The sequence below is a fragment of the Taeniopygia guttata genome, chromosome 1A, assembly GCF_048771995.1.
Source record: "Taeniopygia guttata chromosome 1A, bTaeGut7.mat, whole genome shotgun sequence".
In the NCBI taxonomy this organism is placed as follows: Eukaryota; Metazoa; Chordata; class Aves; order Passeriformes; family Estrildidae; genus Taeniopygia; species Taeniopygia guttata.
The window spans coordinates 27,647,262-27,664,017 of NC_133025.1; the positions used below are offsets into that span (position 1 = coordinate 27,647,262).

At 36.3% G+C, this 16,756-nt stretch overlaps 1 protein-coding gene across 33 annotated transcripts in view; it reads left to right on the forward strand.

Annotated features, from left to right (window-relative positions):
- Positions 1-14,781, forward strand: part of NRCAM (neuronal cell adhesion molecule) — a 142,232-nt gene extending 127,451 nt beyond the window's left edge. For 18 of the 33 annotated variants that reach the window (XM_012568945.5, XM_072922009.1, XM_072922038.1 and 15 more), the window contains 2 exons: positions 1,705-1,783; positions 11,245-13,639. In XM_012568945.5, coding sequence (XP_012424399.5) covers positions 1,705-1,783; positions 11,245-11,482 — 317 coding nt within the window. In that variant the 3' untranslated portion in view covers positions 11,483-13,639. Of the gene's footprint in view, positions 1-1,704; positions 1,784-3,356; positions 5,556-10,626; positions 10,685-11,244 lie in introns of those variants that run through there. The other 15 variants (XM_041711441.2, XM_012568958.5, XM_041711450.2 and 12 more) reach the window with 6 other exon arrangements.
- The last annotated feature ends 1,975 nt before the right edge of the window (positions 14,782-16,756 follow it).

Genomic DNA, 16,756 nt, shown 5'->3' on the forward strand with positions numbered 1-16,756 from the left:
CCTATGCCTATGAAGAAAACAGATGATTAAGGAACATATAGTGTTACATAGTTTTATGACAGGCTGAATCATCTTAGGGTTTTTTTGCTAATATTTGGATTTTTTTAATGAGAAAATGAGATAACAAAGGGTCTAAAAAAGTGATTCAGGTGACCGAAATAAGTGAAGTGTTGAAATGGAAAAGAGTGGGGAGGACATGGAGTGAACCGCCTTCTAGAGGAGGGTAAAACAGAGGTTTTGAGTAAAAGTGTAGAGGGCAGTTGGATGCTAAGGTTGTCATTGCTTTGTGGACCCTTGATATGCTGTCCTTTTTGCTGCTTCTGCAGAATCAATAGTTAGTTGTAAGGTATTTGTTTTTTCATGCACAGATACCTATGCATATAAACACCCATATATAAAGGTGGACCTGCACTCTTAAGATTTCTAGAATCAGTATGTATTGTATGTCACTGTTCATAGCAGTGACTTTGTATTTCTTGCAAATGTACTGTTGCACAGGTAGCGACAAATGGAAAGCACTAAGTTATGAAATATATTAAAATTTAATTTACAAACTCTTTTCCATCATAATTTTTGTGTGTCATCTTGAGGTTGCCTGTTGTTAGTAGGAAGCAATCCATTACTTCAGTGTGAAATTATAGCAGCCTGATATGTCTCAAGGCATTATGTGTTATTGCAATTATAGACTTAGTAAATACTGTCAGGAATAATTCATATCCTCTTAAATAATGGCATATAAATCAGTGATGTACAAATAAAGTGTGGAAATTACCAGAGTAAAAGACAAGAGATTTTGTATTGGATTATATAACTGCCAGACAAGGGAAAGATTTGAATGGAGGCCAGAAAAACAAATGAAAAGGCAAAGGGAAGAACCATAAATTGAATTCTTAAAGTCAGTGTATTGTTTTATCCTGTCAACAATCTTAACTTATGGAAATATGTCATCTGTAAATATCTAACTCCTCAGGTACTAGTGGGTTTCTGTTTCAATGTGCTACATTTATTATGTTATAGGGACAAGTTCTAAGCCTAGATTTGTTCCCACCAGTGAACAAGGATTAAGCCTAAAACCAGAATGTGCAACAAATAGATTGTGTAAAATTTAGGTTCCAGTGTATGTGACTTTGCATTGGGTTTGATTGTGTTGTAGAAAAAAAGAAACCAACCATGCCTAGTATTTTGAGAATTATTAATGATAGAAAAATAAATCTAAAAGTCTCTGGAAGTTTACTACAGGAAATTAAAGCAGAAAATGTACAAATCAACAGTGCACAAAAGTGAATCTGATTCACTTTTATCAATCAGTATGAGAAGAATATAAAGTAAATAGAGAGCATTGTTAAGTAGAACTAAATAATTCAAATTTGATTAAGCAGTAACTATGTTAATAATCTAAGTAAATAAGTCATTTTAGTAGGATTTTAAACAATTCTCTCCCTAGTGCTAGAAATAAAAGAAAAAGAAGTTATTCTAATACAAAATGACACACAGTCATACTTGAATGAAAATAAAATCCTATAACTAATTAACAGATTCTTTTCTTCAAAAAAAAAAAGAAAGTAATAGCTTAAAAGCCCATTTAAAGAATAGTTTTTATTCAAAAGACATTCCTGCCAAGTGTGATATGTTTGAGAAATTAAGGTCTTAGACTTTATCATCTTACACTTTCATGATAAAAAACTACTATTTGAAATATTTTAGTGAAGGAAAAGGAGGATGCACATGCTGATCCAGAAATACAACCTATGAAGGAAGATGATGGAACGTTTGGTGAATACAGGTGAGCACCTGATGTAGTTTGTCATGTTCACTGTTCATATCATACATGTACTATATATAGTATCACACTTATTAATTTAAGACTAACTTTTTTTTTCCATGTCAAAGGTTTTGTATCCAGTGTTATTTAGAACTAAAAATTTCAACCACACCATTAGAAAAAAAAATTATCCAAGCTTACTATAAGCCATTTGCTAATGTAAGATGAAAACCACATTCAAACAAAATTGTATGTGTTTAAAAGTCAAAGTGTGGAATCTTTATTTACAAACCCATCTTTCAGAGAGCTCAAATGCCAGATACAGTGTCCTTTCAGTTAGGGCGCTGTGTTGAGCATTATAGTTTTTGAAAATTAATTTCTAACTGAAACCTTATAAAGACAATCTGGTGTTAAGTTGACTGGAAAACAAATGCGTTTGAAATACCTGCCAGTACTAACATCTAATCCTATAACAAAGAAGTGATGTTATACACAAAGGTGAAGGAGTGTCCTACAAAGAAAGCAAGTCTCCCTTTCATGTATTTCAGTACAAGATATATATCAAGCAGCTTCAAAGCATGCAACACAGCTCTTATTCCTGACACTCTTCCTTCATAGTAAATAAAGTTCCAGTCTAGCCAAATCTGGTATTACCAAAAGCATACCTTGGCAAGACTATTCATACAACAACTATGAATACAGCTTATTAAATAAGCAGTTTGTTTGTTTTTTGATTAGTACAAAAAATGTTACTATTTTCTAAATAGGTCAATACAATTATATTTTCTGTGGGTATGAAATAGATTTTTATAGTGCATTCCTGTGTCAAAAGCAGTGTAGAAGTTCTTTATTATTGCAAAGATTTGGTATTTACAAATATACATAGAAAAAGCAGATTTTTTCAAGAAGGATCTACTGTGTTGCCATAGCTTCTTCATAGAAGGAAAAGGTACTTCTTGATCTGACAGGACTAAATGTACAGTTCTGAATGCTAAGGAGCAGTTTCTGTTTATTCTTCTTTGATTAAAAACAATATACTCCATTCTTAGGTTAATGAGTTCAGAATAGTATTTTATTACAGATGTAAGTGCATATGAATCACCTAAATTCAACTGATAAAAAGGGGAGTGTGAAGTAAGCTTTGGAAGTAAAGTTAAAAAGTACTGTATCAGTTTTCCTGGGAAGCCTAGTTTGCATGCTCCTTTATCGCTCCACTGGTTCTTGATACTTGGAACTTCCAGCAGCAGAAACCGACCTATGTACAGAATTGTACAAGCTATATGATCTCAATACATGTTTTCTCAGGCCTGAAATAAGTATTCAAGCCTGCTTTCATGTGTGACCTACAGGAAGATTTGAATTTATGTCTCCATAATTAAGTGGCTTGCGTTAATCTAAGGAATTATCTGCAGCTTTATTAAATTATTTTATAATGCAATTATTCACTCATGTCTAGTGAATATGTGCAGATGCATGCCAAACTTTCACACTTATTCATATGGGAGAGTTCATTCTATGTACCCTGCAAAAACTCCTTTTTAAAATGTTTTTCTGTGTAATTAGTCTATATTGGGCTTTCCTCTTTTTTCCTTAGAGACAGGGCAGGAGCAGCAACCAGTCAGATTACAGAAGATACCTTGTCATCCTCTCTGCAGCCCAGCATCACTGCAGTCACTCAGTTCCCAGTTTGTCTGCCTCACATGATGCGGTGCTTCTTTGAGGAAAAAGGGTATAGGGTTTCCCTTGGAAAAAAATGTAATTTTTGAAAGATCTAGGAATTCGAGTATTTTGAACTTTTTTCATCACTTCAGGTCCATGTCTGCTTGGACAGGAAAGAAACTGGACAAGAAAAAGAAAACAAAAGGTAGCTGTGCCAATTTTCCTGAAGCAAACCCTGTCTTTACCAAAGCAAAGTCTGTGAGATCTGACAGATCCAACTTCTTCAGAAGGTCAGGGGATCAATACTCCAGCACCAGATCAGAGACCTCCTACACCAGGAGGAGGCCTAGGCAGTCCTCAGAGCTTACAAGGGTTAGTTCAGTCTCTGCTTCCCTCTGCCGAGAGGAAAGGAGGTCAGACGAATGGAAGTACAGGCATGGCTCTAGACATCATGCTTCTGAGCAACAGATAATGGGGTCGGAGGAGGGCTCAGATTCTCAGGCAGGACAGCCATCCCCTTTCCAGCAACCCCTCAGCTGCAACTCAATTGGTGGCTTACTGGCAAAGCAGCATTCTTCTCTCCAGCACTGGTGCAGCCAGACGCTAGACTGCAGTTCAGATTCAGAAGACACTCAGAGCTCCTGCCACAGGAAGGTAAGACCTTCTACTGCTACTCACTTCTCCGAATCTGAAAAGAATTCATTAATGAAATCTGTAATCTTGCCTGAGCTGGCCACTGTCTTAAAGGATGCTTTGACAGCAGCCAGACAAAGCATAACATCTGTGGCTCAGGCTAGGTCCCATTCAGTAAAGTATCCCAGGGTACCAATTGCAGAAGTTCCACTGGTTCCTTTAGAAGCATCTGGGAGCAGTTCCCAGACTTCTGTGTCAGATCACATGGACAGATTGAAAGATCAAACAACTTCTAGGAAGGTGAAACCTGAGGCTGACAGGGCCTTGGAGGTTGAATCAGCCCCTGAAGATGGGGAGGTGGCATCTGAGTCCCCTACAGAAGATCCAGAAGGACCAGATCCTCTGCGTAAATTTGACATGGAGAATCAGAATTACCTTTTTGAACACATAAAGAGGGTGCTAATGCTAAAATCTTCCAAATCTGACTGTGCTTCAGAAGAACTGCTTATCCCCTCTGAAGAAGGCAAGGTAGATAATGCACTTCCTATCCATTCAGCTGTGGAAGATCTTGTCTGCAGGATTTGGGGAAATCCTGAAGCCAAGCATGAAGCCCCACCAGTCCTACATAAGCTCTATCCTTTTCCAGTGGATAAAGCTGCTTTGTGGGGAACCTTGCCTGAGGTAGATAGAGCATTGGTTACTGGTAATTCTTTACTGTCAGTGCCTGATAATACAGATCCTCTCCCTAAAGATCCTACTGACAGAAAGATCGAGGAAGCAATTAAAAGATCTTTCAAGCTAGTTTCAGCCCAGCTTGGAGTATCCATCTACTGCACTTATGCTTCTAAAGCTTTACTACTATGGTTAGAGGAAGAGCAAGCCAGATACAAAAAGAAATGGGTCCCATCTGGTGCCATGCAGAGAAAACGCAGGCTGTGTAAAATTGCAGCTAATTTTATCCATGATGCAGCTGAGGATTCTCTTAGACTCACTGTTAAAAATGTGGCATGCCTCACTGTAGCCTGGAGAGCTCTCTGGCTGCGTCCTTGGAGCTCATCGCTAGATCTGAAATGCAAACTGCTGTCTTTACCCTACACAGGGGGCAAGCTGTTTGGTGAATCCTTAGTCCAGATCATGAAGGATGTCTCAGAACACAAACACTCCTTACGTCAGATGAGAAAAAAGGGCTCTGTTGGAAGCTCTTCCTGTTCTCCTCACAAGTGTCTGAGCTCCTTGCGTTCTCCTCCAAAGTTCAAAGGAGGAAAGGGAAAGTATAAGGTCTCACAATCATTTCGTGCCAAGTATGAAAAGACATCTCACTTTCAGAGAGATATCAGACCATCAAGAGGAACTTTCTAAGAACATAGACTTGCCTCCTAGTTTCTCAGGAACTGAGAAGAGTGAGAGATATGGAAATGTTTCAGTATTTCTGGACAAATAAACCCAGTGCTTAGAACATGAGTTGTTTCCAAGTAAGATTTAAATTATGAAGTTACTTAAATCTTAATGACTAATTTAGATATTCTAGAGAAATCATAGCTCTCAGAAATCACCCTCTCTTAAGGGGAGGGTTTTTTCACATTCCCTTTCTAGGCTTCCTAGTGGTCTTGGGATGGTTTGGATTTGTTTGAAGTTTTGCACTCCTCAACTTCAACTAAGAATACTTTCTGTGTGAGGGTTGGCTGGTCTGCAGGACCAGACAACGTCAGACATCAGATTTTTCTACCATATTTATTGATCTGGTGGAAGAAATAATGCTTCAGGAAATGCAGGTGTTTTGGGAACCATGGAATGACTATGTTCCTGTGTCTGGATGGATTCCTTCATTTTTACATAAGAAGGGAAAAGAGTGCCTCTGTAGCAATCTGCTCTGCATTCCCAGTGGTTTTCTGAGTTGTAGAAGACTGAGACAGTAAATTGTGGACAGTCATTGTTTACACCAAGTACTTGCACAAAACAGAATAAGTACCAGAGATGTGTGTTGAGGTCAGCATAGGTGTATAAATCAGCCTAAACTTTCCTCCTGGTCCATAAATGGAGAGAAATTAAGAAGGTGTGACAGCTGCAGACCCATGGGTTCATGGGTAGGAAGACTGAAAGCAAGCAGCTACAAGGGAAGCACTAAGTCCAGTGGTCTGTAGAATGTAGAATGTTCTTAGGAAGACGAAACAGGACAAGGCAAGTACAGTAGTAGGATTGCTACTGTGGTAACACAGAATATTTGTACATTTTGGTAAATTATTTTGCCTCTTTTTTTCAATATTTTGACACACAGTATTTTTACTAGAAATTCTAGAATATGCTGTGAGACACTGTGGTAGAGAGTTCTGGGATTGCTAGGTAATATAATACTCTTCCTTCTTCTTCTGAGTTGATTAACAATGAAAATAAAGTTTGTAACTACAACTGTGGGTTTTTTCTCTTGTAGTTACTTAACTTGCAGCTTAGGTGTGTTTCCTTAGGGACCTAGCCATGATTTGTGTCTCAGGACTGTAATTCTAAGCTTGGTCCTATCCAGAACAAGAGATTATCTCAATGGACTGCCTGAAGAACTGAACAGTCCAATTGGATTTGGCAGTGGTCTTACTGTAGTCTAATTTACAGACATGTACTTTCTTTGGCAATTCTTGTTTTGATTCTTGAATACTTGTGTGATTAACAACTTTTTGAGCACACTGCTTTTTAAAGCCAGAGCTTCATCACCCAGTTTTTCCAGCTTCTGCCAGGACTGAAGACTGAGTATTACAAAGATGTTAATGGAAAACTACTCAGAAGACTAATATAAGTGTGCTTAAATAAGAAATAGTAAAATGGTTTGAAGTCTGGATTGACAGTAATCATATTAGGACTCACAGTCCTAGTAATTTAGGAGTGTCAGCGGAAACCTCTTAGGCATAGGGACAGATTCTCCTGGAATATGCAGGGAAGCCATAGAGGAAGGTATTTCTGTGGCTTTACCTGATTGCTTTTACTTAAACATTTCTGGGCTACTGACCAGAGGTCACAGAAAAAGGAATTTACTGCCAACACTTTTCATCTTCTGCATCCACTTTCTGTGTCTCATAGCCCAGCGTGTTTTGCCCACTTCCTTTCATGTTGCCTTTCACCTGACAGTTGTGCTGTAAGGAAAAGTAGTATATTGCTAACCATATATTGAGTCTTTTTCATGTCTATGAATGTGGCAAAGTTTAGTTGGGAACTAGTTGCCTGCTGGACTGCAGAGGCATCATAAAAGTGTCTTCCCCCTTCTGACTGGTTGCTGCATGTACCCATATCTAAGGAAGAAAAATTGAAAAGTTGAAAGAAGAAAGGAGATTTCAAGGTACATATTTCTTTCAATAACTGATAAGCTTGTGAAATGGAATTACTTTTTTTAAGCAAATAAATTTGTACTTTGCATTTATGTTATTGTTACCTTCATACTTATATCTGTGAAAAATTAACTTAAAGTTTGATATGTGTTTCATTAAACTAAGAAGAAAAATGAACATATTAATGTAATAGCAATCATTAATGATTAATACTTAAATAATGATTTTGTAGTATGCTTTAATATTAAACACTTTTCTTACTGTAAAGAAGTGTATGTGGTACATATAAGTACTTATCAAAATGATTGGTACATATGAGTCTTCTTTGAAAAATTTTCATCCTTAAAAAGATACTAGTATGAAATTTATTTATGCATCAAAAAACAGTAAAAGTATGACTACACTTAATTCCCATAGCTCTAAATAAAGCACTCATACTCATTCTCACCTCATGTTTTGTTCCCGTCCAGTATTGTTTTCTGACTATTAATTATATGCAGTGCATAAATGACACTTTAATAAACTTCTTCAATTTCCCACTGTAATTTTTAATAAATTTGCACTTTATTTTTTAATATCACACATTAGGTACATAATAAAAGTAAGCAAGCAAAACCACAAACGGAAACTGAAAGAAACTATGATTTATCCTGATTGCATTTTGGAATAGTTTTATGAAGAGTTGTAAGCAAGGTTGGCAAACCTTGTGGGTACAGTATCAAAATTTATGGCTTTATGATGTTTTGGCAATATAATATTATATATTCTACTACCTAAAGTAGCTCTTCCTAATGTAATTCGCAGCTTTTGCAGTTTGCTTCTTGGCAACAAACAGATAATACATTCATTTTGGCAGGGCTTCTCCTCTGTTTTGAATCCCCAGGGTAGCAAAAGTGTTGTCCAAAACATTGATGTGTTCATTTTCTCCTTCACCTATTTGTTTGATTTATTTGTCTTTCTTCCTCAATTTCTTTCTCTTCCACTCAAAACACTGTGTTCATCTAAAAGCCATAATCCAGCTTGATACAGAAAAAATGGTACTATGACATATGTTTTCTTTTCTGAACCAGGAGTGTAAAGCATCTTCGATAATCCGACTTGTTTTTCCACTGCCAGAGTCCTGGCAGAACCTCCCTCTAGACTTATATAGTGTAACAAGTGAAGGAATTCTCAGGTTCAGATTTGATTTTTGCATTTGCTCTGACTCTGCTCTCACACCAGTGCCCACCTCCATGCAGATACACTCCTGGGTAAATCTGCAGTTTTGTTTGCTTTTAATTATAGAGATTGTAGAATTCACATCCTGACTAAAATACAGAAAATTCTTATACTCAATGCAACAAACTGTGTAAGTATTTCTTCATTGTTTGTCTTATACATAAACTTTGTTTGCAAAAATATAAATAAGAGAACCATAAGAGCAATAGAAAGCAGAAGTTCTCAGATTTTTCTATATTGTAAAAGCAAATCAAGCTTTTCATTGGATTAAACACAAAAATGTTGATATTTTTAATACAGTAGTGGCATATTATTTATATATGTATAGTCCAACCTAGTGAATTACACTGGCTAGGGTCATACTTTCGTGACCAATTGGAATATGGTACAATAGCAGTTTTAATTTATTTTAATTTCTGTGTATTATGATAGAAAGAACTATGAAGTTATTCACCTGAAATTAAACAACAAACCATATGCCAGTGTTCTTTCTTTAACAGTCGAATGCAGAAAGCAGATCTTCCTTGGGAGTAGGACTGGTTATAATTTCAAAAGGAGGGCCTGACCTTCATTTGACTCATGCAGCCTGTTTGAATGACTATTAATACCTTTATGGGGGCATTGGAGAAACTACATTGTGAATGAGTATTAAATATTCTATTCCATTTTCAACCTTTTAAATATGGGGTCCTTCCAAAATGAACTCTACTCAGTAAAGTCTCTGTAATCTGCTTGTGTTCACAGTGTTACAAACATTTTCACTTTGCTGCTGGATTCTTCAAGTTTTGGAGTACTGTCTTTTAAATGTTATTGGCCTGTTTGTTTGTGGCACCAGTGAGCACAGATCAATGACAGACATTTAACTTTGTGCCTTGTACACCACAATAAGTAAAACATCAAGCCTGACACAGTCACACTGGGAGGTTTTGCTTTTGTGTGCTTTGAGCGTGAGGATTTTCTTACATGTAAATAAGAGAGCTATTCCTACCACATTTTTTCTGGTGTATATGCAGAATGAAAAAATCTCTGGTATGCTTTTTCTGTACATATATGCATATTAGAGGCAGCCTTCTTTTAGAATTTATTAACTTAGTGTTTTCCAAAATGAAAAAAAGGTAATGAGGAGAAACGGCTTGATGGAAAATGGGTGTAATGGTTTTCTAGCAACAGTTTCTCAACAGGGCTTTTGTTGGCTAACTATATGATCTAATGTGGCCTTGTACATCTTACATTATAAATATATATATATATGGCTTCTCTGGATGTTTAAAGGTATTAATTAGAAAAATAATGCATTATTTTATAAGATACTAGGTTTTATGAATTAGAGGGTTAAAATAATTTGCCGAGTATCTATTCAGCCTAGTGTTCTAGAAATCGCAACATGTAATTTTGTTTCTTTAATATTTTATATGTGTTTCTTTATATTTCCCATAAGCTGTGAATCTAAATAAAAACCCCAAACCACTTCCTTATTTTGTACCATATATGTAAATCAAGTCACATGTTCTGTTTAAGACAAGGTAAATAATTGCACCCCAAATTGCAGCTGCCAATAGTGGGTTTCAATTCAAAATGCTTTGGAGTTGCTGCTGAAATTTTCATCTTGACACTGGAGTGCAATGTAAAGGATTCTGAAAAGACCCCAACTATATCTATTTAATGAAATACAAGCCTACCACAGCTGAAAATTTATTTGAGGATGCTGATGGTGCTGCAGCTTTTCCACTGACAAAGGAAAGACCACCATACTTTGATACAGAGATCTCCTCTACTGGCTGTTCTTTCCTTTCCTTTTTCTGTTGTTCTCCAAATCACTATTGTCATTGTCCGAATATTATCAGTCATGGAGTAGGGTAGGGAGATGGATCTGATAAGAAATGAAAAAGAATAAGCATGCTCTCAACTCCTCAGTTCTAGCAGCTGTAAGCTAAATTATTGCTTTACCTGTAATACAGTAAATATTGTAGCAATTTTAAGAGCAACTTATTATTGATACAATACTGATCACTATCAGGATATGGACTTTGCTTTTCTTCTTAGGCTATTTTCATTTGTTTCTTCTGCACCCTTTTAATGGAATATGTAGGTCTCTTGAAAGGTAAGGTTGAAAATTGCAAGTCTGGCCTGCATTATGTAACAAATTATTTGAAATGCAGCACTTTTATTTTCTTTATACTAGTAAAGAAAATCAGTATATTTCATTTAACCAAATTCATTCTTCATTCATTTCCAAGGAGTCAAAGAAATTTAGAAGTTTAACAGACTAACTTCATGGCACATCATAAGCTTGTTACTTTGGAGAACAAACAAATTATTTTTTTATAGCTTTACAACCCACTTCTTAATGCTTGCAGTTGCATCTACATGGCTTCCAAGCCAAGGGCCCAGGTCTTACCACTGAAAAGTCATGCACGATGGGAAAAAAAAATAAACCACAACCCCCCTTCCTCCACTGAAGACATTCGCTGTTTAAACCATTTTTACACCATATTTTCATGTGAACTGCATCATATTGATTTGTCTCTACAATGTGATGTGGGTTTACTAAAGGATTATAGGGCTGCACACATGCTTTTCATAAACTCTGCATGCATGGCTGATTTTGTCTTAATAACCAGTACATCTGTTAATCCCGTGTTTGTTTGTTTGTGTCTCTAGCGATGCAGAGGACCATAAACCTCTAAAAAAAGGAAGCCGAACACCTTCAGACAGAACTGTGAAAAAAGAAGACAGTGATGATAGTTTAGTTGACTATGGAGAAGGTGTAAATGGTCAGTTCAATGAGGATGGCTCCTTTATTGGACAATACAGTGGTAAAAAAGAGAAAGAACCTGCAGAAGGAAATGAAAGCTCTGAGGCTCCTTCTCCTGTAAATGCCATGAATTCATTTGTGTAACCACAGAACTTGATCCCCTTGTATCTCCAGTTTGCTTAAAGCACTTGTGCATCCTCCTTCTCATACTATGAACACACAGGTAACGGAGCTCCTCACCACCAGATGTTAATGCTATGAGAATATGCAGGTTAACATCAGTACACAGCATAATGACACAGTGAGTGGTATGTTACTATGAATCAAAATAGAAAATTCAAATTTTGTTCAAAACTTGGGTATTTTTACTTTTTCTTTTTTTTTTTTTTTAAAGGAACTGACAAAAACGGTTAACATCAACTTGTAATTTTGTTTCCTGTTGAAAATACAGTATAATGCATGGGAAAAAAAAGCCCCTACACAACTCACAGATAATCTTGTGTACACTATAAAAACATGGTTTGACAATTTGTTATGCAGTCCTCAGCTGAATCCCTGGATATGAATTCCGTTCTCAATGTCAGAGTGTTATAGTAGTATTATATAGACCTTCAATGTCTTTGTGGACATTGTTGTGAAATTGGTGACTTAATGTCTAGCTATCATATGTCTTTTTGCAAGACAGTTAGAAACAGTATGTACAGTATATAAATGCTAAATGATTTAAGTATGACACTTGCATTTGCTGATGCTTAATGAGACCCTATTATCTGCTCTTTGCTCCTATTACTTTATAGCCTTTTTAATCTAACAAGTATTACAGCAGTACAGTGTTCTATTTTTACATCAAAACATATTGAATTGATTTTAGGGCATAAAAGATATGCATTGCATTGTAATGCATTTCGGAATTTGTACAGTCACTGAAAGAAAAACTTTAAAATTAAGAAGAATATTCCAGAAAACACAGGGCAAAGTACATTCAGTGCCTTTATACAATATGCATTCCGTAATGTGCTGTACTACTAAATCAGTTGGTGCAGTAAACTGTGATTAGCAGACTACTGTCATTGCCAAATAAAGGAAAAATATGGAGAAAAAGAAGTGTTATGAAACTGTTGTGCTAAAAATGGAAAGTTTAAAATATTTTAAATTACATAAAGAAGAGTATGATTTTTTCCCTTTAAAAAAAGCTTTCTACACAGTTATAGCACAACATGTTTTCATGGCCTTATAATACTTAAAACAAAAATGAAAATAAACAAACAAAAATCCCAAAATCCAACCAGAGTTAAATTATTTACTAACACAACAAGATACAAGCTCTTGTAAAATAAATCATTAAAAACGCAAACCAGCTGACTCCATGGGTGAGAGCACACTTCTCTGTGTCCCAGCCTGATCAGTGTGGCGGCTTTTAATTCTCTCCAGCCTGAAGCAGTGTGGGGGTTACCGCTTGGAACCACAGCATTCCATCTGACAAGTGCTAATACGGTTTATTGGTAAAGGATTACCCTTATTGGTTAAAAAATTATTTTCTCACATACTATATCAATCAAATGTTTACCTCCAAATATAAATTTTTATAACAACCTATGGTTGAAGGAATGCTCAGTTTCATTTGCCAATAAATTGGTTTTTCATAACTTGCATCAAGTTTAATTTTAAGTAAGCTTTTTATATGTAGATATTTTGTTGAATTTGTAAATACACTTAAAGCGTAGATGCTATATGCTTCTAGGTGTTACAGACAAATAAACCAAGAAAGCTTATGTTGTACTGTGTAAGAAGTACTATAGCCAATGGTGTGCATGGTATTTTAAAGCATCTACTTTTTTTTTCTTTTTCTTTTTTTTTTTTTGCTGTGAAAATACAATAGTGATCTGCTCATTTACTGCAGATTCCAACTGAAGCATTCAGAGCTTTTGCCAGTGCACTACATTAGCCCATAGGACACGTTGCAGCTTTCATGTATATATTGTAGGTAAAGCACAACTGAAGTAATCCCAAATGTAACCCAGCTGTAATAAGCTTCTTTTGCATCTTTGAGCTTTCCACTGGTGAGTTTTTTTAATGGGAACTGAAATACAAAATGAATTATATGAACACTGATTACAAAGCACAAAGAGAACATTTCTTCACAGGATTTGCCAATGGTTTTGGTAAAAGAGAACTATCATTTTACTCTTATTTAATTGTAGATGCTGAATTATCTGTGCATGTGGGGGTAAACATACAGGCTCACTTCTGTAATAGTGCAACAGATTTTGTATTAAAAATAAATGTGGTTTTAAAATTTCACTGTTTGTTCTGTTTACACTAGCAGTAAAAATCACATCAGATTTTTCTTGTAATTAAGAATTCAAAGTAGAAAAACAGTATGAAAGAACTCTGACAAAAGTTGTTCCCATGATGTTACAGAGCTTCCATTACTGCCACAATTATTTACAGAAAGCTGCATACCTTTACATGCTACCATTTGAAAAATTGGTAAATTTGTCTGACCATTTCCCATTGAAATCTATGATTTGCATTTTACTTCCATGGATGATTTTATCATTTATTTAGTCATATTACTGCAAAGAAAATAACTGAAACAGTCATGTTCCATACCTGTAAGAGTGAATAAGAGAAATTAAGAATGTTGATTTGAAATTAAGAGCCCTCAGATAGGATCTCAAATAAGGATTTTGTGTCCTAAAGGAATTGTCTGACATACAAATTTATGGTTATCTGTTTTTAAATAGTATATGAAGTGAGGAATTTTTACACATCATCTTTTACAGTACACACAATCCATTGCAATGTTCTTTCCATATCTTGTTTATCCTATATATGAATGGAAACAGACTGGGCAGGAGGGCAGCTGTTCTGCAGAGAAGACTGCAGGAGAGCCATGGATTCCAAGAGATGCAGGTGCTTCAAGAGATGTATCCAAAAGATGACGTGTGGGCATGATGATTGAAAGAGGGATCTTATCACTGAATCAGAAGCCATTCTGCAAGCCTTTCCATATGTAATTGAAACTCCTGGATATTTCAGCTCCCGTCATCTGCACAGACTCAGTTCTGGCACTTCTGTCTTCAAATATCTTCACACTATCTTCAGATATTGGCTGCCTTGATTTTTGTAAAGGTATCTGTTGATTTTTGCAACAATGTAAACTGTCTGGGAGATATGAAATACAGCTCTTTCTGTTTCAGTTAAAGAATACTTCCTGAAAAGTGGGGTCTGAGTACCCTAGGCTTAGTTGGAAAAAAGAATTTCATACAGTAACAATTTTTGGAGAAACACTCACATTATTTGTGCATGTTCCCCAAAGTGTACTAATACGTATAGTTGCCATATTTTCCTTTTACTTATATACCTTTACTTTTGATTTTATTCTCACTGAAGTGATTGTATAAATCCTGAGGGAATTAAAGAGGATACCCCAATGGTAATTTTTCTTGTAGTCTATTCTCACATTGTTCCTAGGAAAATACAATTTCCTCATGATTCCACATAGCAGAGGTAAAGTGGCAAAGGATTTGGGAACCTAATTCTCTTTTCACGATGTCTGGCCTATTTTAAAAGAGAAACCCTAGGAATCATATATGAAGAAATATTATCTACCATATGGAAGTTCTTCTTTTCTGAAAAAAAGAACTGGGGAGAAAATCAGAAAGAGAATGAGATTCCAATCATTTCTGAAAAGCAATTGTCCTTTTCTGTGCTTCTGTCCCACTCCTCTCTCTTTTTCCCCCTTCATCTACCTTAGGAAAGAACATGTCAGAGACTTGGCAGAAGCAGGAACTGGTTTTGAGGGAAGATGGAAATAACTGAATGTGCTTCTTGTAGGAATCTACCCCCAAATGATACCCCTAGAGTGAAAATAAATCCAACTGGCCATCATATTTTAATCTCTGAAGCAATCTCTGGCTGCTTTTTGTACATGAGAAGTGGAAACTTTAAATCAAATTGTCAAGATAAATGCATGTCAGCAGGACTGTGATCAACAGTAGATGTGATCTGTTGTGACTGTAAGCAAGGAGAAAAGTGGTGATCCCATTGTTCTCATTAATTTTGGCAGCAATAATATACCCGACGTTCCTTACTGTGCTCACATGTAAATGAGCTGATAAAAAAATTGTGATCATGTTCGATACCTGAAGGATGGATTCTTCATCTGGGGTTGGAGAAGTTTGGCCTATTGTGAATTTGGCAGCACTGGCTTTGTCCCTGAGGGGAAAGCTGCACAGGATAAATTTGAAGCCAGCTGGCAGGTAATAGGTTTGCACATGTTTAAATTGGAGAGAGGCAGGACAGGAGACAGCTCCTGTCACCTCGGCCCAGCCTGCCTGCCTTTTGACCCATTTTGTCTTGCCCTAAGGTGCTCAACTAAAATAAAGAAGTTTAGAAGGTAGTGTGTTTTCCCTGCCAGCTGAAAAAAAAAAACCATGACATCGTGTCAGAAATCTAAGCCACTGCTTAGATTTAATTCTGCCTGGCTTTCTGTCACATTTTGGATATAAGTGATGAGGGTCCATGCTGTACAAATAAGGGTTTCAGACCTGAGCTTTCAAACAGGGAAAGTTTAGGCAGTCCAATTCTGGTGCCATACTTTTAAAAAATCACCAGGTCTTGAGCTACACTGAGGAATGAACTACATTTACCATTGACAGTAAACTGTACTTGATATGTATCTTCCAGAGGGTGGTGCTATTATTTCCTGTGCTCCCAAGACTTCAGAACAGGGATGCTTTGGCTTTGAAACCCAACATCTTACCTGAGAGAGGATAGCAGCCCACTCCTCTGCCCTGGGTTAACAAAGATCTAAAAGGCTTCAGGAGTTCACAGGACTAAGGGAACAAATGAAGTTTTCTAAATGGCATTGTTCAGGATATATTTCAAGTAGGTATTCTGCAATATATGTACTGTAGTGAAAGAGTGTTATGGTCATGCTGGCATGAAAAGTTTGCCTTCTGGTGTGGCAAGAAGAGGTAGTGAAAATGAAACAGTTGGGACAGAGAAAATGCAAGAACAAAGGTAGAATATCTGAGGTTTCTTGGAAAGAGCTGAGAAACAGCCAGTAGGATGGCTGGCCTGAAGGGCAAAAAGAGAAACCAGACAAATGACAGATGCAGCAGGAGCCATTGCTAGTGTGGAGCAGCACAACCTGCTGGGTGCAGACCAGAATACCTGTTGGTGACAAACAGCATAAAATAGATCAATAGGACATCATTCTCCTTTCAGATTTTTAAAATGTTTATTATTTAGTTAATTATTTTTCCAAGAGACTTAAAACATCTTTAAGACAATCTTAAAAATGTCTGTCAAACAATTGAGAATTGCCAGGAAGTTTGTAGGTTTCGCATAGGGGAAGTACTAACCAGCTGGACAATCAAACACACAAAGCACTTGCTTTAATTTCCTTAT